Genomic DNA, 25608 nt, shown 5'->3' on the forward strand with positions numbered 1-25608 from the left:
CAGGTCCAAGACTTTAAATGCAATTTTAGATTTCAAATTCTGATTTTAAGTGTAAATAATGAAATATAACATCTATTTAATTTTTTATTCTTAATAAAGAGAAGTTTACCTACCTGCCATTTTTTCCTTTTAGAAGAAAAATTCCACTGTTTCTGAAAAAGTGATTTATGTTATTTTTAAATTTTCAAGCAAGATACAAAGAAAGAAAAAAATCACTGAAACCTTTGTTTTCCACCCAGAAATAATTCTCACCAATATTTAAAATAAACATAAATGAAAATAGTGTAGAAACTATTAAAAGGTAAAAGTTTGATTTTTTGTAATGTTATGGGTCATTAAAAATAAATTTACAAGATGTTAAACTGCTTTTATCATGCGAGAAACTACTATGATAAGTATTTAAGCTCTCCTTGTGTCTCTTTTCAGTAATATATTCTTCATATGCAAACACTTGTAGTTTAGGCTGAGATTTTCTAAGTCTCCAAAATAAAACACATAATGAAACCAAGAGTGAAAACCAAAGAGTCCAGAACAGAGAGTTAAGATGCTTGGATTTTTATTTAGCTCTGCTAGTAATTTACCGTGTAATATGTGGTGTGTTGGGAACATGGGAACTGGTGTGGTGATCAGTTCTCTCAAGAACTGTTTCCTTATCTGTAAATGAAAGAGGTGAACTAGAATTGTAAAGTGTCCTCTGTTCCCAAATTAACGAAATCTTGCTTACATTTTCTTGGCTCAGGTGCTCTGGTTTCCTTCCTGATAGTTTGCATGCCACTTTTGTTTTTTTTTAAACTTTACATAATTGTATTAGTTTTGTCAAATATCAAAATGATAGACACTATGGTCAGGACACAGTCTCTCTGAGGACCATTACCAATGGGCAGCAGGTGATCTACAGTGAAAACTTGTTCTGTACTGAAAGCATACCATGTCCTTCTGGTAATCACTGATTTATACAAGGAAGCACTGGCTGCAGTCTAGAATTTTCCACAAACCCCACCCATTGGGAATTTATGATTTAGTTGAGGAGTTAAAAAGTAATGATTACAACAACAACAAAGACATATATGAAGTACAAAGGAGATCTGGAAGAAGAAAAATAATATACTTCTGGTCCAGAGAAGGAGTGAAATCAGGAAAAGTCTGAAGAAGGAAGTAATTTTTGAGTTGGGCCGACACATGGACAAGATTTTAATAGAGATTTTGGGGGAGGCTTCTGTTTACTCATATGCAAAATGGAAGTGATAATTGTACCCATCTACTAGAATCACTGAATCAAGTGAAATAATGCAGGTCAGTCACTTAACACATAGCACTAGCATGGTGGAAAAGCCCTACACATGTTTAGCATTGTTATTAATAGGGACAATGTATTAAAAAATCTAATCATTGAAGGAAAATTGATATTTCTGATTATGGTATTAAGGATTAGTCTTCTAAAGGTTTTTTCCAAAAATATTTCTGAGGAGATATTTGTCTGGGCATGCTCTTCCAAAGCCAGCTGTTTGCACATAGAGTTGTAATCAGTAGTATTTCTTTTAATCTTTCTGCTGGAAGCAAAAAGGAAGAAGCAAATAACTTTTAATGACTGATTAGAATGTGGAAACCAAAAAAAAAAAAAAATACAGAGTAGATAGTCTAGAAGGAAAAAACTGGTGATGGTTGTTCTCGTGCATGTTGTAGCTTTCTTTTGGATGCTTGTTTAGGGTGTGCTGGGCTTCCTTGACAGCTTAGCTGGTAAAGAATTTGCCTGCAGTATAGGAGACCTGGGTTCAATCCCTGGGTCAGGAAGACCCTCTGGAGAGGTGAATGGCTACCCACTCCAGTATTCTTGCCTGGAGAATTCCATGGACAGAGGAGCCTGGTGAGTTACAGGATAGTGGAATGGGTTGCCATGCCCCCCTCCAGGGGATCTTCCAGACCCATAGTCTCCTGCATCTCCTGCATTGGCAGGCAGATTCTTTACCACTGTGCCATCTGGGAAGCTCGAAGTTATCTTTCATCCAAATACACCTCAGGCGGGTGCAGATAAAGCATCAGTACCTGCTTTGTAAAACAATTTATATTTATAAATATATTTATATTGTATATTAAATATGTATGTAGCTCTTTTTATAGCTAACTTTATTGTGCACTTACTGTGTTAGTGCTGTGATTAACATGTGATAAGCAAAGCTCTTAATCTACAAGACAACTCATAAGGCTGAAAATACACACAAGAAGCATCTTGCCCAAAGTCACAGTCACTCAGCTAACATTTAATGACCTGTACTATATGTCAGACACTGTCATAGGAGCTACAGATACATTAGTGAATAAAACAGAAAAGATCTCTGCCATCTTAGAGGAATTGTATAGTTTATAATTCCACAAATGACTTAAGTGCTTTTCTATTCATACTTAAAAGTTGGCATTAAACAATATAAAGATGAATAGTAAATTTTTCCAATAATTAAAAATTTTAATTTTTCTTTATGGAAAATAACATTAAATACTAAGTTAAAAAAAAAAAAAAGAGAAACCATGACAAGTTGAGTGGGAAAACTCAGAAGAAAGGAAAAAGCTTTTATTTTTACTAACATTAATAACATTATTACATTGCTTTTTTATTATAAAAAAGATGCTCTGCATTTTCACTTTGCACTGGATCATGCAAATCATGTGAGCTGGCCTTCTGGGAGTGCTACTTTAGACTGAATTATCAGGAGAGGTCCCTCTGAAGAGATTGCATTTAAACTGACATCTAAAAGACCAAAAGGAGCCAACCATGGGAAGATTCAGGGAAAAAACATTCCAGGTAGAGGGATCAGTTAGCACAAATGTCCTAAGGCAAAGAAACTGTTTTCAAGAAACAGAAAAAAGGCTAATTTCACCAAAAAGTAGTTTTTCAAATTTGGAGTGGCATAAGATAAGGTTAGAGTTTGGAGGGGCCAGAGTGTGAAGAGCTTTGAATCTAGAAGAATTCATTCTATTTGTGTTAGTTAGCTATTGGAATGTTTCAGGCAGAGGAATAACATAGATGACTTATGTTTTAAGAGATCATTTTTTTTTTTGCAGTGCGGATACAATAGTGGACTCAGGGAGATGATCCTGAGTGGTCTATACCTGAAGAACTCCTCACCCTTCCAGATGGAATTTATCATACTTTTGTCATAATTTCTATTATTGCACTTACAGCTTTTCAAATTTGTCTGTCTGAACTAAACTGTTAGACAGTCTTCTCTCCATATAACTACTGCCCAGCATGGTGTGCATATTGTAGTCACTTATTAAATATTTATTGAATGAATAATTGGGAAAGGAATTTTTACTCCTATGGTAGAAGCTCTTTCCTCAGAATCTTCTTCAACTTAAGATAATTAATTAGAAGATTCAAAAGGAAAGGGGTTATAGCAGACATAAGGAATCTGAAACAAATAAAGAATATATAGTTGATTTTAAAATGTTGAAATTTGGGAGAAAAATACTGATTCAATCACAATAGGAATTTGAATTTTTATGTTACCTCTTCCTGAATCCATATGCAACATGTATCCAAAGACACAGCTATTACTGGTGTTAATATTTTTGCTGCAAGTTCCAAACTGATGTGGCCTTCCCTGATAGCTCAGTTGGTAAAGAATCTGCCTGCAATGCAGGAGACCCTGGTTGGACTCCAGGGTTGGGAAGATCTGCTGGAGAAGGGATAGGCTACCCAGTCCAGTATTCTTGGGCTTCCTTGGGCTCAGCTGGTAAAGAATCTGCCTGCGAAGTGGGAGACCTGGGTTTGATCCCTGGGTTGAGGAGATCCCCTGGAGAAGCGAAAGGCTACCCACTCCAATATTTGGCCTGGAGAATTCCATGGATTCTAGTGACTTTCACTTTCACTTTTCAAAACTGATGGCCTGGGATTGAAGTTGGCCCCAGACCTATTTTGATTGATTTGCACAGTATGCAAATATAGTGCTGAATTAGTTATTGATGTTTAAAACTAAGGAATTTTCACATAAAAGTCTTACTTTTCTCTATCTCTTGAGAAGTAACAAACATATAAGCAAACAAAAAGCTTTGCAGCATTGGGTCTGCATTCCTGTTGACCAGAGTCAAGAAGGGTGGTTCCTTTTTTAAGAAGAAGCGTATGTTCTCTATTTTAGCACAGTTCTTACTCTGCTTGCTCCACGCACTTAAATTACTTGTCTGGTTCCTGGTGACACTTGTGTATGTGATATGAATGTACTACTGCTATTTTAAATAAGAATTTTTTTTTAATAAAAAGGTTTAAAATTTTATATATATATAAATATAAATATATATATATATATATATATATTCAGTTTTCTTGCTATATTTGTTTGGCTTTACTTGCCTACCTTGTAGCTTTTAGAAGCAAGGTGGCCAGACCAGATCCACCCAAATGTGAGACTGCCAGGGAAGGAGGAAACTGTGCTCAGATTTGTTGACAGACAAATCACTGAAGGAAAGAAGGCTCTCCAGAGGGCAGCCATTGGAGAGCTTTGCCACCAATTTGATCTGTACAAGATACTCACCACCTCTATCCTCTTTACTTCCTACTTACATGTCTGTTAGGACTCAGAAGAGTATTGAGGTTAAGGGACGGAATAAATTTAAATTTTCTATTATTACATATCACATAGGCCTTCACTTAAGATCACTGAACACTTATTGTATGTCCCAATGTGTGCCACTGCCCCTGACCCATGCTGCTGTATCTCTGATATGGATGATTACATGTGCCATCGTTGGTACTTGGGTCAGTGTCTTTATTTGGATGGAGCCATTATTGAAAAAGACTCTGATGCTGGGAGGGATTGGGGGCAAGAGGAGAAGGGGACGACAGAAGATGAGATGGCTGGATGGCATCACTGACTCGATGGACGTCTCAGTGAACTCCGGGAGTTGGTGATGGACAGGGAGGCCTGGCGTGCTGCGATTCATGGGGTCGCAAAGAGTCGGACACGACTGAGCGACTGATCTGATCTGATTTAATGTATTATACTGTTTTATATGAAGCCACATACACACACACACACACACATATGGGGCAACCCACAAAAGATACTCTGTGGCAAAGTTAAAAAAGGCTGTTTCCACAGAGCTATCTGAAGGCATGGGGAAGAACAATAGCCGTAAGCAGAAATCACAATGGGTCAATGTTGATATAATCACGGGATTTTGAAGGCCAGAAGGGAAAGAAAGTCAATTGAGAAGGATGTACTACATAGCAGGTCTTGGTGGATATACAGTTCTGGGGAGTCTTAGCAGTACCAGGGTGCAGTTCATTTACCAGTATACAAATGATTTAACAGAAAGGCATTCAAGGGTCTTAAGAGTCAATCATTACCACATCCCACAGGCGATGGACTGCAGAACAACCCAGCTGCCCAGAGGCAGTGGCCAAACCAGGGAGCTGGGTTTAGTATGAATGACTGACTCCTGGGAAGGAGGGCGTTCAGAGGGGGCTGGGGATAAGGGTCAGAGTCCAAGCTGGAGAGAGGACAATGAGCTAAGGGTGGAAACAAAGGCGAACCAGAACGGCAGCGGGCAGATTGCAAGCTCTGCACTGGGGAATCAAGCTTTGCTTTTAGAAGGCGCAGGCTGCAGCAGGGCGGGCACTAGCCGCGGCGTTCTCACAGCCTGCAAGGGCGCCGGGCTCGTCACCCCGGGGCGTGGGCAACCCGCGGCCGGCATCCCTCCCCCGTGCGCCTCCCGGCAAGCAGCGCCTGGCAGTGCCCACCGAGGGCAGGGCGGGGCGCAGGCCGGGCAGCGCTATAGGTGGGGCCGGCAGCTCGGCCGCCGCTGACGCAGTGCGGGCCAGCAGCGGGAGAGTCCAGGCAGGCGTGGAGGGTTCAGCCCGGCCGCCCGCAGGCCGCGTTCCCATCGGAGGGGGCAGGGCACACTCACCCGGCCAACAGCAGGCCGCCGGCGGCCTGCTGGCTCCGCCGCCGCCGCCGAGCTCGCCATTCAGCGCGCCTCGTCTCCGCCCCAGTCCTGGGGGCTGAGCTGGGGAGAAGGGGCGGGCGCCCGCGAGCAGTGAATCACCGCCACCTCCTCCTCCTCCTGCCTCAGAGCCGCCGCCACCTTTCCATTCAGTCGCCCAACATGGCTGGAGTGCGGCGGAGGTGAGCCGACCGCCCCCTGCAGCTCCAGCCTCCTGAGCGCGAGAGCCGCGGCTCCAGCGGCGCCTCAGTTCTGCGGTGCAGAGGCCCAGGGACCCGGCTGTCGCTCGCCGCCGTCATGTGGGGCGCCCCGGACGAGAGCTCGGTGCGGGTGGCTGTCAGGTAAGGACGGACGCGGCGAAGGGCAGGCTGCAGGCTCCCTGAGAGGATCTGCCCTGAGCTCTGGAAACCGAGCCCGCGGGTCCCCGCCGGCCTGGCGCGCGAGGCCGGGTGCTGGCCGGAAAACCTCGCGCCCTCGGCCTCCTGGTGTTTGCAGGTGACGGGCGGCGCCGGGTCCCTGGGGGCGTCCTGACTCCTCAGCGGGAGAAGCCGTTGCCTTCTGCCCCCTCCAGGTCGCGCACCCGAGGAACAGTTGCCTCAGGTTTGGCCGCCTTGGGCGATCGCCTGTCGGGCTTTGCCCAGAGGACCTGCCTCTCTCCAGAGTTGTGGTGCGCTTCTTGTATTTGTAACGTGACTGTCTTTACGGGTACCTGCAACTCCGGCCTTCGTAGGCAGGAGACAAAGCCTCAGCACAGCGCTGCCAACCGCGGGGGTCTAGATCTCTGTGCAAATAAATGGACATCTTGTTAAGCACTGGCGGGGACTAGATAGCAGCAGCATGTGGGTGTTGAGGACATTTTGGCGTTGCAAGGGATATTATATTTAAGGGAAAATTCATTGGTGATCAGTCTGTAGAAGCAAGAAGACTCTTCAGTAAGTGGAAGGGTTAAATGAGGGAGTGGTGAAAAAGAAACATCCTGAGGTTCAGCAGGGTGGTTACAATATAAAATTTCACATTCCCGAGTGTAAGTTTTTAAATACTAGATACATCAAAATTGTAATTTGGTCAAGGACAGATACATGAGAATCGAACGTAATTTGGATTGTTTTGATACGTATCGAGAAGCGGAGCTCTGACAGTTGCTCATGGAAAATTGCAACATCATCACTGAAATATTAATGAAGGCTTCATGGTAGAATAAGTGCGTTTCTTTTATAGCTCTGATACTTTACTGTAAGTTCATTTCTCTTTATGTACACGTTATAGGATTATAAAAATAATCTGTTTTCTCTGAGAAATTTTTTTTTTTTTTAATTCTCCACCCTTGTAGTCTTTCTGAAAAGCTGTTCTTATCCTATCATGTCAGCATTTCAATAGTTATTTTAGTGACAAATCTTGTTAGTTATGGAAATGGTAGTTTTATATATACTTTGTATTTTAATCAATCTAAAGAATAAGATCAATTTCAAAGATATTTGTCATTCCCTTTACAGACCAGGAGATAACCACCCATGGAGGTGACATTTTTATGACTGTTTAGAATCACCTGTTATAAAATTTTTGAAGTTTTAATTTGGCCTCTCTGGGTATTTTAGGGTTATTTATTCAGTTGTTGGATTAGTTGTTTCTCCTGTTTACTGTTTCTACCTCTCTTTTAGCCTTTTAACACTTACTAGTGACTCTACCACCACAAAGGAAGGGGAAGGAAAAGAGAGGAAACTCAGTAAGAAGCAGTTTTGTTAATTAGCAGATCTGGTCAAAGAAAGTGAAGAAGGAGCATAAAATAGTAATGAAAAAAAAATTTGGCTATCAGAGAAAAAAACTGTTGTTACAGAGTTAATATTTTTATCTGTGAATTCTGTAGAATATCATAAGGTAGTTTATTGACCATGCAGTTAAAACTGATGCTGCTTGCAATGGAGATAAACAGAGTAATGAATCACCCCAAAGTGATATTGACAGATAAATAACTTATATTTGCTTTTGATATGCATATTAGCTTTTTAAAAAGGAAATATGTGTGGGTCTGTTTGTTGGAGAAAGGCTTTATAAACACACGTTGTGAAGTAAGCCATATTTTGAAGGTCTATTTTATTTTTATTAAATACATTGAATAGATTCACTGGTTAAACTTATTTTGCATAGGATAAGAATAGCTTAGATAGCACTTCTGTATTTATAAAGTATATGGACGTTTATTTCCATTTACAACAGATATTTATTGAAATTAAGTCCTATCTCTTTTGTCCTAACCTCTGAGCTAAAAAGAGAAATAATTATTGGACACGCAGTATGTGCCAGGATCAGTGCTGTGTGTTAAGATGTTTTATATGCTGTGAAATTGCATTTATTTCTCATAACAATCTTTGACTTAGGTCTGTTATTACTATGGCCATTTTACAGGTGAGACACAGAAGAATTAGGTGATCTTCCCCAAGTTAAACTGGTAGCAAGTGGCAGCAATAGCATTCTACCTCTAGACAGCTTGATTCTAGAGCTCAAATTCGTAACCATTAAATCTATACAGGTGAGAGGCAAGAACATCCTTTGCAAACCTTTACTTAGCTTAAGGTTACTTGCCTCTTCCTGGTTCTGAACTAGTTTAATTAAAAATGAATGACTTTGACAGGATTTTTATGCCTTATATTTCTAGAAAAGATAGAGCTCAGAAAGGGGAAACCTGAACTTACCTAAACTGTTTTCCCAATTTTTAAATCTTTGCAGTGACCTCCAGTCTTACTTTCCAGTTTGTGATAGACTTTATCAGCAGGGTAAATAAATCAACACATAGACACAAATGATCAGAACAATTGATTAACTTTTACCCTTCAATGATTGTAATAACAAGTAATAGAAAGTTGGCTGTACTTGTGTAAATGCACGGTGTCCTAGAGGTCTTTGTGTTTTATCAGATATGGAGATTTACCAATGTGTTAAAGTTGATGACTGTATTTTAGGTTTCTCAAAATAAGTGCATGGGTCATATTATATGACCTTTGGAAAAAGAAGTTAATAGAACATTTCTTATTTCGGGAGAACATTTTAAATTCAATTTCTGAAAAATGCCTTTGGGTAGAGTATATCTGAGATGTTGGTGGCGCTGGTGATAAAGAGCCTGCTTGCCAATGCAGGACACCTAAGAAATACAGGTTCAATCCCTGGGTCATTAAGATCCTCTGGAGAAGGAAATGGCAACTCACTCTAGTATTCTTGCCTGGAAAATCCCATGGACAGAGGAGCCTGGCGGGCTATAGTCCATGCAGTTGCACAGAGTCGGATACAACTGAAGCAACTTAGCACTGCAGCGTGGAGGTGTTCTGTAGGGTATCTTTCTTTCATTGTGTAGATGTGGATTTAGGACCCCCCTCCACCACTATGCAACCCCATGTGGCTACTGAGCACTCAAATGATGATTAATGCTGTAACCAAACCAAACTTGGTTTCACTCTCCCATCACACAGCAAAGCCAATCTGTTGACACCAGGTTGTGGTGAAGTAAAGGATAGCTTATTGAAGGGTACCCACTGTAGGGCCAAGCAAGGAGAATGGGCAGTTCATGCTCAAAAGATGCAAATTCCCTGATGGCTTTCAGGGAAGGGTGTTTAAGGGCAAGGTGAGGGACAGGGTCACAGGGTGCCGGATCAGCTTTTGGGTATCTATCTGATTGGTTGGTGGTGAGGTAACAGGGTGATATTTCAGGAGTTAACATCATCAACCTTCTGGTTCCAACTGGTGTGGGGTCTACCTGCTTGTGGTCAGCATGAGGTTAACTTCTTTCACTTGGTGGGGGCTTTAGTATCTGTAAAACCACTCAGGGATGTGGCTCAGAATATTATCCATAGTCCTTGTGGAGGAACTAATGGCCTTTGACTTAGTTTTAATACAAATAGAACTGTTAGTACTTTGTCTTGCTTGACTGTTTTCCTTTCTATCTGTGTTACTCTGATTAAATATGCTCTTAAGAACTTGGGGACGGCTAAAACTTTGCAAACAGGAGCCTGGTGACATAGGGTGGGGTGTGTCTGTCCCCAGGAAGGCCCTGAAGGGTTGCTTGGTTTCAACACTACTGAGAATCTAAATTTTAAATTTTATTTAATGTTAATTAAATTTAAAAACTGTCCATTTAGTTTTTGGAAAGCTTGTAGTTATGCCTGAAACAATGTAGTTATATGGACCTATTTTTTAACTGTAAAGTTTATCAAATCTAAATACTTATAAAGTATTTCTGATGGAAATTTAGTCTCCAGATTGACATGTATTTTCTGTGTTTTATATATATACATATATATATATATTTGATTTTAAAAACAGTATGAGAAAATGAATGTAAATATATCAATGATCTTTATATTGATTACATATTAAAATGATGGTATTTTGATATGTTGAGTTAAATAAAATATTGGAATTATAATAATGTCATCTACTTTTCCTTTTTTAAAACGTGGCTACCAGAAAGTTTAAAATTAAATATAATGTTGTTGCCATGATATTTCTATTGAATAGTGCTGCTCTACAGGTTTTTAAAGATGTGAGAAAAAGTATAGAAAAAAATGTTCACAAATGTTACTCAGCCATAAAACGGAATGAAATTGTGTCACTTGCAGAGACATAAATGGATTAGAGGCTGTCATACAGAGTGAAGTAAGTCAGAAAAGAGGAAAACAGATATCATATATTAATGCATATATGTGAAATCCAGAAAAATGGTATAGATAATCTTATTTGTAAAGCAGAAACAGAGACACAGATGTAGAGAACAAGTATATGGATACCAAGGGGGAATTAAGGGGTGGGATGAATTGGGAAATTGGGATTGACACATACACACTGTATGTATAAAATAGATAACTAATGAGAACCTACTCTATAGCATGGGGAACTGTACTCAGTGCTCCGTGGTGACCTAATTAGGGAAGGAAATCCCCGAAAGAGGGGATTTATATGTATGGCTGATTCACTTTGCCGTAGAGCAGAAACTGATACAGCAGTGTAAAGCAGCTAGGCTCCAATAAAAAAGTGAAAAACCAAAAAACTGTTCACAGCCACCACATCGTAGATCTGGTATTTTCTGTAGATTAAGAAAATACCAAAATATTGGGTGTCTGTTTTAGAGTGGTTGTATATATAAACACACATACATAAGTATCTATGCACGTATATCCATGTAAGATTTGATTTAACAGTAACATTTTTCCCCTCTGGGTTGCATAGGTATAGAAAGTTATGGGTAATAGGTTGATGGTAACTGACTTCCTAGAAAATGTAGTAAGCTGATAGATGCCATCTACAAAAATGAGCAATGAGGTTTAGTGTGTATTCTGTTCTTATTACCTAACTAGTGTACTGAATTGAACCATTCAGTTAACATTTTAAACTCAAACATTTTGAATTCTAAATCTGGAACTTTATGAAATGATGTGAAGGAAAGTACAGTGTTTGCTGCAAGGCACCTACTTTGGGGCCAAGCAAGAAGACTGGACAGTTCATACTTTCCACGTCTGATGCTGATATAATATTTGAAACTTTTTCCCCAAGAATTTTAGCTTTCAAAATACGAGAGGAACTGAAGGAAAATGGAGCTACAGAAAGGACCATTGTGTTTTTATGTCATTGTCTATGTGATTGTGAGCTAAGATTTTTTGCTTAGCTTTGGCAGAGAACAGGACATATCCTTGACAGCAAGTTTGGATTAGTGTGTAATGATGTTTAATTTGCTGTGTTTTTTACCTTACTACAGCATTTTTAAGAAGTGACATTGCTCAGGTAGCTTAAGTGCTGATTGGAATGTAAATGCTCTGTTTTGAGTCCTTCACTGGCACTGATTTGCAATGTGATCTCCTCGAAGTTTTCTTTTTCCTCATGCTGAGGTATTAAGGGTTGTAAGAACTTTGCATATGCAGTATATGAAATGTATGGTTTTTTTGTTGTTAGCCGAACTGTTGGCACTAGTGCTGCCTCTTTATTGATAGGAAGGAACTATTTTAACATTTAAACTTGACTTTCCCACAATAAATTTATTGTAGGTACTGCTGTTACTTAAGAGAAAACTTTTTGGCTTTTGTGGTCTCTTTGTCCAATTCTGGCTGTAATACAAATAGGCAATATTTTATTTAATATACATTAAAACCGTATGAGGTGGGCTGGACAGATATTATCCCTATCTTACAGATGTAAAACTGAGTCTCAAAGATACTAGGTGACCTGCTCAAGGTTTCTCGCCACTAAATATCAGAAATGGAACTCAAACTCAGACTTCTGGTACCTGTTTCTTTATTCTTAAAAATATTTCCAAATGTTTTCAAAATATTTCACATATTAATGTCAATGTAATAAGGATCTTTCCAGCTAAAACACAAATATACATGTGATGTAACTTATTTGAAACAATTTAATGTCTAAAGAATGTAGAGGCAGATAAGCAAGGCTTTTAGAAATATTTTGTGGAAACAGATGGTTACCTGCTGTTCGATCATTTGTTTATTCCTTCCTTCATTCATCAAGTATTTATCATGTGCCTACTATGTGCAGAACACTTTCCTACTACTGAGGATATAGAGCATACATGAGAGACGTGGTTCCCACTTTCATGGAGCTTAGACCTAGCAATGTGAGGCTCTTTTAGTGCACAAACTATGTTGAATCTAACACAAAACATATCAGTAACATAAACTAGAAATTAGAGAAAGTTGTTGCAGTTTAGTTTTTATCTGTCACTTATTTTCTTCAATAGCATTTTTTGGGTTCATACTTTCTTGAAGGACAGTGACTTAAAAAACAGAAATTGCACCCTGCTTACAAGCACATGTCATACAAAGTTTGGACTCCAAAGCCTGTGCATTAGAACGATATTTCCAGTTTTGTATGTGTGGCATGTGTACCCTACATGTATGTCTTTGTATTTGGATCATAAAGTAAAGGAAATGAAACAGAGGAGACTAAACAGCTTGTGGATGATATGAGTTTAAAGTCAGTGAAGTTATTTATTTAAATATGAGTTAATGCTTTTTCTTCAGATAAGGTTTATTAAGTTTATAGTGTGGGAGGCCTGATTGTTATTTGGAACTCCACAGAAGTTCAGATTTCATGTCTAATTATTACTACCCCTTGAGCTCTTACCCTCTTACCTGCTAATTAGTTAATATTTTGATGCATAATTATGGGTTTGTAAATGATGCACTAGAAATTCCAGTTTAGTGAAGCCATGAAAGCTTTGTAGTTAATTTCATAATGTACCCAATCTTCCAGTTCTCATCCATTTCTCCTCAAAGAAATGAACTTGAAATATCCTTTATTATGGATAGTTTCCCCCAAGACATGTTATAGCTCACCTATGTGACCTTAACTTACAAATTGTTATTTTCTGTCAACATTAGATACGAAACTATCTAAGTTTCAGATTTAGGAAGGAAGACACATCAGTGAAAATGCATGCTAGATAGTATCATTTGTATTCGGTGTGTCATTAAAATGACTTTATTAAAAATAAAATGGATGTTTGTTATTTTTAATGCTTCTCTCTGGAGAGCGGATTTGTGAATTCTGTCTTTGAACTTGGTTTCCCAGTGGATTAAGTATTTAATCTTCTCAGGGTGTTAAAATAGTTTTCTCGTGGCTCAGGCTTTATTTGAAGCAAATGACACAGCCAGTGGGACCATTTTGATGAAATTCTACAATTATTATGAGATAGTTCTTAATGTTTAAGAATTATATTTGAGATTCCTTTGCTTTGAAATTATTAGACATTTATATATTGAACATAACTTTTCAGTTCAGTTCAGTGGCTCAGTCGTACCCGACTCTTTGTGACCCCATGAATCTCAGCACGCCAGGCCTCCCTGTCCATCACCAACTCCCGAAGTTTACCCAAACTCCTGTCCATCGAGTTGGTGATGCCATCCAGCCATCTCATCCTCTGTCGTCCCCTTCTCCTCCTGCCCCCAATCCCTCCCAGCATCAGGGTCTTTTCCAGTGAGTTAGCTCTTCACATGAGGTGGCCAAAGTATTGGAGTTTCAGCTTTAGCATCAGTCCTTAGGATTTAGTACCTCTGTAATTATTGGATTTGAAATAGATTTTAAAACTGAAAGGGACCATGAAGGAACTAGCTGGTTGAAGCCCCTTCAAGATAATTGAGGTAACAGAGACCCAGAGCAATTGAGGGAATTGCTTGAGATCCTGCAGCCATCAGCTCAGGTCTTCTGTTGACTGTTGCTTTGGATTTTTTAGGATTTCATGTTTTGCTGTCAAACATCCCAGAAATATAGTAAATTTGTATTTTGTAAACTACAGTTTTAATCCCTCAAGTTCCCTTTTAAAAGTTTAATTTAACATTTAAAAAAGTGCCCCCAATCTCAGTGCCCTTTATTTTGGCTTTATGATTGCTTCAATTCTAGAAACTAGACCAGTGATTCTAAGAAGGACCTCTCAAGAGAGAGAGAGAGGGATCCCTGGAGTAGAAATCCAGGTTATATTTTAAGGTTCCTATTATATTAAAGTGTGAAAAAATGCCAACACTAGCTTATAAAAATTGTTAAAACAGACTGATTTCAGCATATGCATGTACCACATTAATATTTTAACAACCACAGAAATACAATATCCTGGTAGCTTAATTTGGAAATAGTGTTAATCATGTACATAGAATTTGGTGAATGCTAGGCCTGGGACATGTGGCCTTCTCCCTTTGCCGTCACCTTGGTTCTTAAATTTTTTTCCCTACCTCAATAGATTTGACAATTAGAGCACGTTCCATTAATAGTGACAACCTCAATGTTGGGGGGATGATTGGACAGTGGGGAAAGATGGAGATAGAGTAGGGTCAGTGTGGTATATTTACTGGGATCTGAAATTGGAGCTGGAGGTAGACATCTGAGTGGTTTAAAAATAAAACACTTTGAGAATTACTTCACGAGAAAGGTGGTTCTTAAACTTTAAAATAACATCAGTCCCTTCTATCCTTACTTTAGAAGGATGTAAGGATACAACACCTTTTGGCCATACATTTGGCCTTGCATCCAAAAAATACCCTAAATCCCACCTCTGCTTGAAGCCTTTCTAGACTTTATGCAGGGAAATTTCTGCCTTGTGGGGCCTTATTTATTTATTTATCTGATTCTTTCGCTTTCTCTAAAATTCCGGTGTGAGAGGTATACACAATATGATGATTTTCACTGTTTGACTTGAAATGTCCCCCAACCTGAGAGAATATTTGACATTTTTTTAAAAAAGATGTTAATATACTGACAGCACTATTAGAACATTTAAAGGACATTGGATATACTGAATTGAAACAAGGTGGTATTTGCATGTCCAGATTTGAAATGGAGGCCATTCAGGATTTAATCTTAGGGTCAACTTACTTGGGCACTGTACACTTCCATCTACTTCTTCAATAAGAGCAAGAAAACCAAGAAGTTGTTCAAAATTGAGTGTAGCAAGGTGGGCATCATGAGCCCACACAGGGGTTAAATCAAAGATAGTTTAAAGTTTATTCCCAACTCTTTGGATCTCTTAGTGTGTAGTAAAATTTTAGTTTTTGAGATTGGACTTTACCTTTTTCTCAATTTGGGGGAGCTATGTCTGTCACTTAGGCACCACAATATCAGTTCTTCTGAGTAGGATGAATGAATTATATTTTTCACAGTAGATATTCACATTATTTGACATACCGTCACAGAATAGAGACTTTTTCTTTCCACAAACAGGAACAAGGAGCCTTGGTGAGGGTCAAGCTATAGTAACTGTTATGAAGTGGTATGTTGAGCACATGGTGTACTAATAAGGCATGAGGCACCTCTACTCTGTTATATTCTTTATAATTTTACTTTTTTAGATCAAAATTCATTCATTTATTACATAATTATTGAATGTCTGTTGTGCACTAGAATCACATAAGTTAGAGGCATTAAAGCTGTTGGAAGCAATATGATGTAAGAGAATGAACTTTGGATATTTAGAAAACTGTTTTGGTCTTCAGTTCAGTTCAATTCAGTCCCTCAGTTGTGTCCGACTCTTTGCGACTCCATGAATCGCAGCACGCCAGGCCTCCCTGTCCATCACCAACTCCTGGAGTTCACTCAGACTCACATCTATCCAGTTGGTGATGCCATCCAGCCATCTCATCCTCTGTCGTCCCCTTCTCCTCCTGCCCCAACTCCCACCCAGTATCAGGGTCTTTTCCAATGAGTCAACTCTTCACATGAGGTGGCCAAAGTACTGAAGTTTCAGCTTTAACATCAGTCCTTGCAATGAACACCCAGGACTGATCTCCTTTAGGATGGACTTGTTGGACGTCCTTGCAGTCTAAGGGACTCTCAAGAGTCTTCTCCAACACCACAGTTCAAAAGCATCAATTCTTCAGCGCTCAGCTTTCTTCACAGTCCAACTCTCACATCCATACATGACCACTGTAAAAACCATAGCCTTGACTAGATGGACCTTTGTTGGCAAAGTGCTTTATAATATGCTATCTGCTGCGGCTGCTGCTGCTGCTAAGTTGCTTCAGTCGTGTTCGACTCTGTGCGACCCCACAGTCGGCAGCCCACCAGGCTCCCCTGGCCCTGGGATTCTCCAGACAAGAACACTGGAGTGGGTTGCCATTTCTTTCTCCAATGCATGAAAGTAAAAAGTGAAAGTGAAGTCGCTCAGTCGTGTCCGACTCTTAGCAACCCCATGGATTGCAGCCACCAGGCTCCTCCGTCCATGGGATTTTCCAGGCAAGAGTACTGGAGTGGGGTGCCATTGCCTTCTCCGAATATGCTATCTAGGTTGGTAATAACTTTCCTTCCAAGGAGTAAGCATCTTTTAATTTCATGGCTGCAGTCACCATCTGCAGTGATTTTGGAGCCCAAAAAAGTAAAGTCTGACACTGTTTCCACTGTTTCCCCATCTATTTCCCATGAAGTGATGGGACCAGATGCCATGATCTTCGTTTTCTGAATGTTGAGCTTTAAGCCAACTTTTTCACTCTCCTCTTTCACTTTCATCAAGAGGCTCTTTAGTTCCTCTTCACTTTCTGCCATAAGGGTGGTGTCATCTGCATATCTGAGGTGATTGATATTTCTCCCGGCAATCTTGATTCCAGCTTGTGCTTCTTCCAGCCAGTGTTTCTCATTATGTACTCTGCATATAAGTTAAATAAGCAGGGTGATAATATACAGCCTTTCCCTATTTGGAACCAGTCTATTGTTCCATGTCCAGTTCTAACTGTTGCTTCCTGACCTGCATACAGGTTTCTCAAGAGGCAGGTCAGGTGGTCTGGTATTCCCATCTCTTTCAGAATTTTCCACAGTTGACTGTGATCCACACAGTCAAAGGCTTTGGCATAGTCAATAAAGCAGAAATAGATGTTTTGGTCTTAACCAATGATAAACTTGGCTTTGTGTATACTTCAGTGGACTTGGGAGAAGATCAGCAGAGACAACCATGTGAAAGCACTTGGAAAATAGTTTTTATACAAACACAGGCAATAATGTTTTTAGTGATGAGTTGGATGTATAACCAACAATGAGTATATTGGTTATATTCCAAACTCTAGCAATTAGATTAGTCATTCTGTAATATGTAATCCATAACTTCAATTTGTGAAGTACATTATAGGTGTTGTCTCTGTTCTTTTGCTTTTTGAGTGCCTATTGTATCACTATGAATAGAGCAGAAATGTATATAAATAGTTAAAAACCTTCCATTACAACAGTCGCCTAGTTTTCATTTTGTTTTTAACATGTAAATCACATATCGTCCTTCTCTAGTTTACCAAATTCCTTTTTATATAGTTTAGTATAATCCACCATTTTTAGCCCTGGGTGTTCTTTGGAAGGAATGAGGCTAAAGCTGAAACTTCAGTACTTTGGCCACCTCATGCGAAGAGTTGACTCATTGGAAAAGACTTTCATGCTGGGAGGGATTGGGGGCAGGAGGAAAAGGGGACGACAGAGGATGAGATGGCTGGATGGCATCACCGACTCGATGGACGTGAGTTTGAGTTAACTCCGGGAGTTGGTGATGGACAGGGAGGCCTGGCGTGCTGCGATTCATGGGGTCGCAAAGAGTTGGACACAACTGAGCTACTGAACTGAACTAACTGCACCATTTTTATTCTTTCTTTTCCCACGCAAGACTTTCAGTTGTCATGGTGTTTAGTGTTTGTAAAGTTACAATTAATACAATATACTTTGTGAGATTAATGATAATATTGTTGTATTTGCTGTTAGTTGCTTAACCTTATGTAAGACACTGATGACTAAATTGGTTAATAATAATGTGAATTTTCTTTCTGAACTGGCTTGCAGCAGATTTTTGAAAATGTTGCCAATGCTTGTCTTGCTTTCTCTCATCAACCTTGTCAACAATACACTAAACCAAGCTGTGGATTAAAGAGCATCTTAAGGAGTAAACTAAGTAAAAAGACCTGAGGTAATAATAACATAGAATTTTGAAAATGAGTTTAAATTTTCTATATTTTTTTTCTCGTACCTAGAGCTGATGGGCAATGCTCCTGCAGAGTTCATTGACAGATCTATATGAAAATTTATCTGAGAGCATTTTTTTAAAAGGCTAATACTTAGAAGCAGAAAATAGACCTTGCAGGCATAGTCTATCTTCAAAATCAGATTTTAATTTCATAAGTTATTTTTATTTGATTTCTTTTCCTGTTAATGAAATAATGTAATCAAATTAGAAAAAAAAATACCTGAGAAAATATGAGAAAAGCAATCAATTATAGATTACCACCCTGTTATAATTACTACTAGCATTTCGGTATATTTATTTTTAATCTGTTTTCTTATGTGTACTTATACATTTTTAAAAATTGCTGCAATGTGTATAAACTTTTATAGCTTGATATTTACCACTTAATTGAGTAAAACAAGAATTTTTCCACTCAAGTAAGTGAAATTATTGAAAGCCTCCTTTCTGTGATGGGGAAACAACCATTTTTGTTTTCTAACTGTGGTGTCCTTTGACTCAGGTGGGCTGCTTAGAATTGGAAGCCACGGCCAGGTTGAATCTAATTTTGTACATGTGCTGCCAGTGATCAAGCCTGGGTCACTCTGGACCTTACTTCACTTCCATGTCACCTAGGCCTCTGGCCAGGCTAGATGTCCAACCTTCTTTCACCCTTAATCCATGCCAACCTGGAGGTCCCAGTATGTTTTGAAACAGATTTTACCCGAAATCAACAAACTGTGATTTTGGTAAGGGATTGACATGAAACACATAAACACACATATATACACACCCCTGCCCCCGCTCCAGTGTTCTTGCCTGGAGAATCCCAGGGACAGGGGAGCCTGGTGGGCTTCCGTCTCTGGGGTCACACAGAGTCGGACATGTGTGCCCACTAGACTCCCCTGTTCCTGGGATTCTCCAGGCAAGAACACTGGAGTGGGTTGCCATTTCCTTCTCCAATGCATGAAAGTGAAAAGTGAAAGTGCAGTCGCTCAGTCGTGTATGACTCCTAGCGACCCCATGGACTGCAGCCTACCAGGCTCCTCCGTCCATGGGATTTTCCAGGCAGGAGTACTGGAGTGGGGTGCCGTTGCCTTCAGTAGCCCTCCCAAAAGATAAAATCTACTAGAAGTTTATGAATCTGGCCAATATAATATAAAATATATGTATGTTCATAAACAAAATAAATTGATATTTGTTTTTTAATCTCAGTTGATGGAAAAGATTCTCAACTTTTCTTTATGATATTTTGGTCAAAAATGATACACTGGGATTGTTAGGAAACTGAAGTTTTGAGTCATCATTTTTGGTTCTCTTGGCTGTCATTTTGAAATGGAAAATTTTAGTCACGCCTGAACTGTACCTACCTTCACATCAGCATGAAAATGTTGCATGGCTTCTGCTGTGGCCATGTAACATATGTACACTGATGGACTGGCATCTCAATTTGGGTAAAGCTGTCCATAGACTGTGTTCTGAGCTAGGCCAGGCCACTTGTATGCACTCTGCAATTGCTCTGTATGGGACTAGTGAATCTAGGTGAATTGGCCATTGCTTTTTTTCATAGCAGATTTCCTGACAATGAAATAGGGTAGGCAAGAAGAATAATGTTGAAGGGATCAAGGGCACTGACTCTTGAAATCAAATAGCTGTTCTGGCTTCTGACAGCCCTGCATTCTAGTTTAAAAACATCATAGCTCTGTGACAGTAGTGCTCTGTTGTATACCAGTATCCATCAAAGAAACTTCTAAAAGCTGGTTTATCTCCAGTCTTTTTTCTGGATTTGCATTCTTTATTATCCCTTTACCCCATCCTTGCCTTAATTTTATTTTCCTTTACCGCATGGCTTATTGAAAAGAGTTTGGATTTTAGTCACAAAGATTGGAGTTCAAAATTTTAGGACAGCCACTTAACCATTATGACCCTTATTTTTTCATCTTTAAAATGGAGCTAATACCTTCTTGATAAGACTATTAAGATTATATGAATGTTATAAATGCCTTGCATTTAGAAGTGCTTGGGAGATGTTAGATTCTTTATTCCTCTTTTAGTTATTGCTCCTTCCTTCACTTCCTGCTGCCTCTCATCTCTCTGTGTGTGTATACACACACACACACACACATATCTCTTTAAATCTCGCTTTTTTCTCTTATGGATAAGACTTACAGTGACCAACCACAATTTCTTTCTATTCACCTCAAGATTTGGATAATTTCTTTGGTGAGCTCTTGTTCTCCTTAGTTTCTCTATGAAATGGAGAAATAAGAGTACTAATCTCATAAGATAGTGAGAGTTAATTGACATTTATAAAGCACTCAGAATAATGCTTGGCATATAGTCATTTTGTGTGTGTGCTCACTTGGGTCCGACTCTTTGCAAGTAGCCCACTAGGCTCCTCTAACCATGGAATTTTCCAGGCAAGAATACTGGAGTGGGTTGCCACTTCCTTCTCCAGTGGCATATAGTAGGCCTTGATAAATGTCAATTGTAGTCATTAACTTGCAAACATTTATTTCTTTAGCAGGGATTCTTTTGAGTCTTTACTTGAAACCCCTTTTTACAATGTATTATGTCTGTTTCTAAAGACAAAGCAAAGGGATAATGGGGTATGGTATGGAAGAAATAGGAAGAAATTGGTAAAAGGGCACAAACTGAGTTGTAAGAAGAACAAGTCTTGAGACCTTAATATATAACATGGCAATTATAGTTGTTAACATTGTGTTGCATAATTGAAATTTGCTGGGAGAACTTAAATGTTCTTTTTAAAATAATGGCAAATATGTGAGGTAATGATTGTGTGAAGTGAAGGGAGGAACCCTTTCACATGTTTATATCAGGATCATCATAATGTAAACTTTAAATACCTTATGATTTTGTTAAATATATTTTACTGAGGGCTTCCCCATGCCTCAGTGGTAAAGAATGCACCTGCAATGCAGGAGAGACGGAGACTTGGGTTTGATTCCTGGGTTGGGAAGATCTCCGGAGTAGGAAATGGCAAGCCGCTCAAGTAATCTTTCCCAGAAAATCCCATGGACAGAGAAAACCTGGCCGGCTAGTCCAAGGGATCTCAAAAGAGTCAGACATGACTGAGTGACTAAACAAAAGCAACAACAAAATATCTCCATAAAACTGTAAGAAAGGATGGTAAGAGTACATTTATATTAAATAATATATGACCTCCATGTTATCAGCTGATATTATCAGCATTGTATTTATATGGTAGAATGAATACCATTGTTTATCTTTATGAATGTATTGAGTTGTGAAAGTCAAGGCAGATCATTATGCTTTCTTGACCAGGTTGAATAAAATATTTTCTTAATAATCTTTGTTCTCTTTTGTAAATAAAGAATTACATTTCTTTCCTGTTTATCTTTAAGGACATGGGAATACTAATTGATTTCCAACTGCTCACCTGGTAAGGTGAGCTGACTGACACCTTAATCCTTAAACTCTTAAGTATATTCCTTGCTAAATTGTTAACATGAGCACATTCTACTTATGCCAACAGAAGTTTTACTAAGACCCCAAAAGTGATCAGAAATACACACATGCTCATGTCCTCAGTTCACATGTACATAGGCACACATGCTTATACACATGGACATACACATGCATTCTCATACACGTATACACACGTACATACACACTCACTTTATAAATGATCTCTAGAAAAACATCGCACTATTTCCATGCCTAATGTGAGGTAATTGAAAGATTTGAGGTGACAGAGTTCCCTTGCTAACTTAAAAAGACATTGGCTTAATTTTAGCCTTCCGTTTTTAGTAATTCATATTATGAGATGTTATTTTGCAAATTTTTGGTTTAAGTACTGTGATTAAAGAAGAAATAAAATCAATTTGTGACTTTTTTTCTTAGGACCTTATTCAAAAACCAGGTCTTCCTTTTTATATAATAGTAGCCACTGAAACCTTTGACTAGATGGCTAGTTTGGTTTGCATTGAAAAACAGGTTTCTGAGTGATACAGGATCAACAAACCAAGTCAGAAACATAAATGATCTTGAAAACAAGTTTCACTTTTAGAAACAAATTTCACTTTTAGAAAACAAATTTGATTGAACTGGTAAAATAAATACCTTTTGAGTTGGACTGTGAAGAAGGCTGAGTGCCAAAGAATTGATGCTTTTGAACTGTGGTGTTGGAGAAGACTCTTGAGAGTCCCTTGGACTGCAAGGAGATCCAACTAGTCCATTCTGAACGAGATCAGCCCTGGGATTTCTTTGGAAGGAATGATGCTAAAGCTGAAACTCCAGTACTTTGGCCAACTCATGCGAAGAGTTGACTCATTGGAAAAGGCTCTGATGCTGGGAGGGATTGGGGGCAGGAGGAGAAGGGGACGACAGAGGATGAGATGGCTGGATGGCATCACTGACTTGATAGACGTGAGTTTGAGCGAACTCCGGGAGTTGGTGATGGACAGGGAGGCCTGGCGTGCTGCGATTCATGGGGTCGCAAAGAGTCGGACACGACTGAGCAAATGAACTGACTGAACTGAACTGACTATGTCCTTCACACGTTGTTTTACTGTGAAATAAAAGCTTCCCTGATAGCACAGTTGGTAAAAAAGATAAAAGTGTGATGACAAATTGAATTTAAAAAATATGAAATAGAAAGTTAAGCAAACCATTGAAGATGACTTAAGACTGCCTTAGCGCTTAAGACTAGTCCCACTTGGTGTCTTTGACAAGCAGAAAAATACTACAAATATCAGTTATCAAAATAATAAACACAGCAGTAGAGGATGAGTATTCTGCAAAATCATCCAGTAGATTCCCACCCTTGCTTATATGTTTGTACATTCTGATAAGAACCACTCTCTCTATTTTATGTGAAAAAAGACTGCAGTAACAGGAACTTCTGTTTCTAAAAGCAGTCATCTTTGTGCCTTTTTTGACTATCAAATATGTTTATTTGCGTATTACATAATTTTGTTTTTATGACTGAATCTTTTAAGATGAACTTTGGTGAGGAAAGTAATGCTTTTGGAGTTTGAGTTCAGATCCCCTTTGTTCCACTGACTCACTTTTATGTGGCAGTAATATAAAAGTAATCCTGTGGAAAAATAATATGATGTCTGTCTATGACTCAATTCATCTATGTATAAAGCGGATTGTACTTCTGCTATGTACATTATAGCCTCTTTGTAAAGTATAGGTAATAAAAGTGTAAAAAGAGAGCTATTACTCTAAGCTCATTGTAAGTAGAACAGAAGTTACTTAAGTAAGTATATTTTGGTATCTAAAATGGAGGAATAAAAGTGTATTTGTGAGGGTAATTAATAGTTCCCATTCCTGACCATTCTAATTCAATTTGACCAAGTAAATTCAATGTATCTCAGTTTAGTCATATTCAATTTTTTAGTTATTGCATCCCTATAATTAAGTACACTCAAAACACTTTGCTAGGCACTGAGAAATGCAAGATGAATCAGATGTGGAATTTGCCCTTGAGAAACTCAGTCCAGTTGGGTTATAAGATGGCTTGCCCATGAACAGTGGCAACAATTAAGTTTAAACACATTACAGGTGAGTTATTAGAGTAGTATACCTCTATAGACATTGTGATCACATTAGCATACTTTCTCACAGAGAAAAATGAATCTTTATTTTCCAAAACAGCAACATAAAATCTTAATAATCTGTCCCATGACATCTAATCTTTCCACTCTCCTAATCTTTAACATAGCCATGTTCATCTATTTGGTTATTTCCCCTCTGTTACTTATCCTTTCTCATCATTCCTAATTCTCATGCTCATTCCATTAAAAAATCCCTTTCCATAAATTTCATCCTATTTTCATCAGATATTAATTGCAAAAATTTATTGACAACAGCTCATTTGCACATAAGAGACGTGAATACATGCGTATCTGTGCACACTCATACATAAACACACATTTTTGTCCTGTATAATTAATAACTAATTCATTCAGAGTGGCTAGCTTGGATCTGAGTGAGGCAGGAACCTTCTATGGAAAGTTTCCTAAAGTGTTTCACTTCTAAGGATAGTTTGAATAAAATTTAAAAATCCCTTCGTTAACTGTTAATCTTTTTACTTCATCAGTCCTAGTGTCCTGTGGGTAATAGGCTCTGTTCTTTTTCAGGGAACTGATAATCTGTTTTATATTTCAAGACTCAAGGACTCAAGCCCTTTGGGAATTTAATATTGGTGTAGTTACAGACTTCCATATGTCTCTGACAGATATTATAGTCTTACTTCTGGTAGATGTATTTTTTGTAATAGCCAGGTCTTTTTATAAGGACCTGACTGAAACAGGTTCCTATGAGGAGAATGGGCTTTGACATCAAGAGGTGTGTTTGAACTTGACTTCTTTCCTAGGTTTTTTTTTTTTTAAATTAATTAATTTATGTTAATTGGAGGCTAATTACTTTACAATATTGTAGTGGTAGTGTTGTCTTTCCTAGTTTTTAACTTTGGGTGAATTGTTTGAGCTGCCTGAACCTCAGTTTCCTCATCTGTAAAATGATATATACTCATATTAATAGAATTATTTTTCCCTAAGGATTCTTCTCTTGCCAATTTCTACTGTGTATACATATGTAAGTCTAACATATGGAACATGATAGTTTGCTTTGTAAATACAGTTGATCCTTGAACAACTCTAAGGTTAGAGGTGCCAACCTTCCCCTCTATGCAGTCAGAAATCCTCATATAACTTTACAGTCAGCACTTTCATCTGTAGTTCTGCATCCATGGAGTCAACTGATCTTGCATTGTTTAGTACAGTAGTACATGTTTATTTAAAAAAAAAAAAAGTGAGTTGACAGGCGTAGTTAAAACCTGTGTTATTCAAGGGTCAAGTGTAGTATTTTAGTGACTTGGGTTAGTAGCTCTTCTTCCTTAAATGGATCTTGAATTATTTAAAAGCACGGGTATTTTTATTTTTACTTTGTCCTTTTCTGTGAAATGCTTAACCCATCAGTAGACATGTCAGTGCATACTCAGTTGTTCAGTATTGTCCGACTTGTGACCGTGTGAACTGTCATCAGACTCCTCTGTCCATGGAATTTTCCAAGCCAGAATACTGGAGTAGGTTGCAGTTCCTACTCCAGGGGATGTTCCTGACCCCAGGCATGTCAGACCTGGCCCTCAATACCAGAGAAGAAAAATATAGTCTACTCCTGATTATTATGGAGATTTTAATCAGTCTGTCAAGAAATATTTGACTGCCCAT

The 25608-nt window shown here is 38.7% G+C and overlaps 1 protein-coding gene across 12 annotated transcripts in view; it reads left to right on the forward strand.

Annotated features, from left to right (window-relative positions):
• Positions 1 to 5732: 5732 nt before the first annotated feature.
• The window catches only part of KIF21A (kinesin family member 21A), a 185168-nt gene continuing 165292 nt past the window's right edge, over positions 5733 to 25608 (forward strand). For all 12 annotated transcript variants that reach the window (XM_061416452.1, XM_061416451.1, XM_061416453.1 and 9 more), the window contains exon 1: positions 5733 to 6278. In XM_061416452.1, coding sequence (XP_061272436.1) covers positions 6235 to 6278 — 44 coding nt within the window. In that variant the 5' untranslated portion in view covers positions 5733 to 6234. The remainder of the gene's footprint in view (positions 6279 to 25608) is intronic.

This window comes from Bos javanicus, chromosome 5 (genome assembly GCF_032452875.1).
Source record: "Bos javanicus breed banteng chromosome 5, ARS-OSU_banteng_1.0, whole genome shotgun sequence".
Taxonomy (NCBI): Eukaryota; Metazoa; Chordata; class Mammalia; order Artiodactyla; family Bovidae; genus Bos; species Bos javanicus.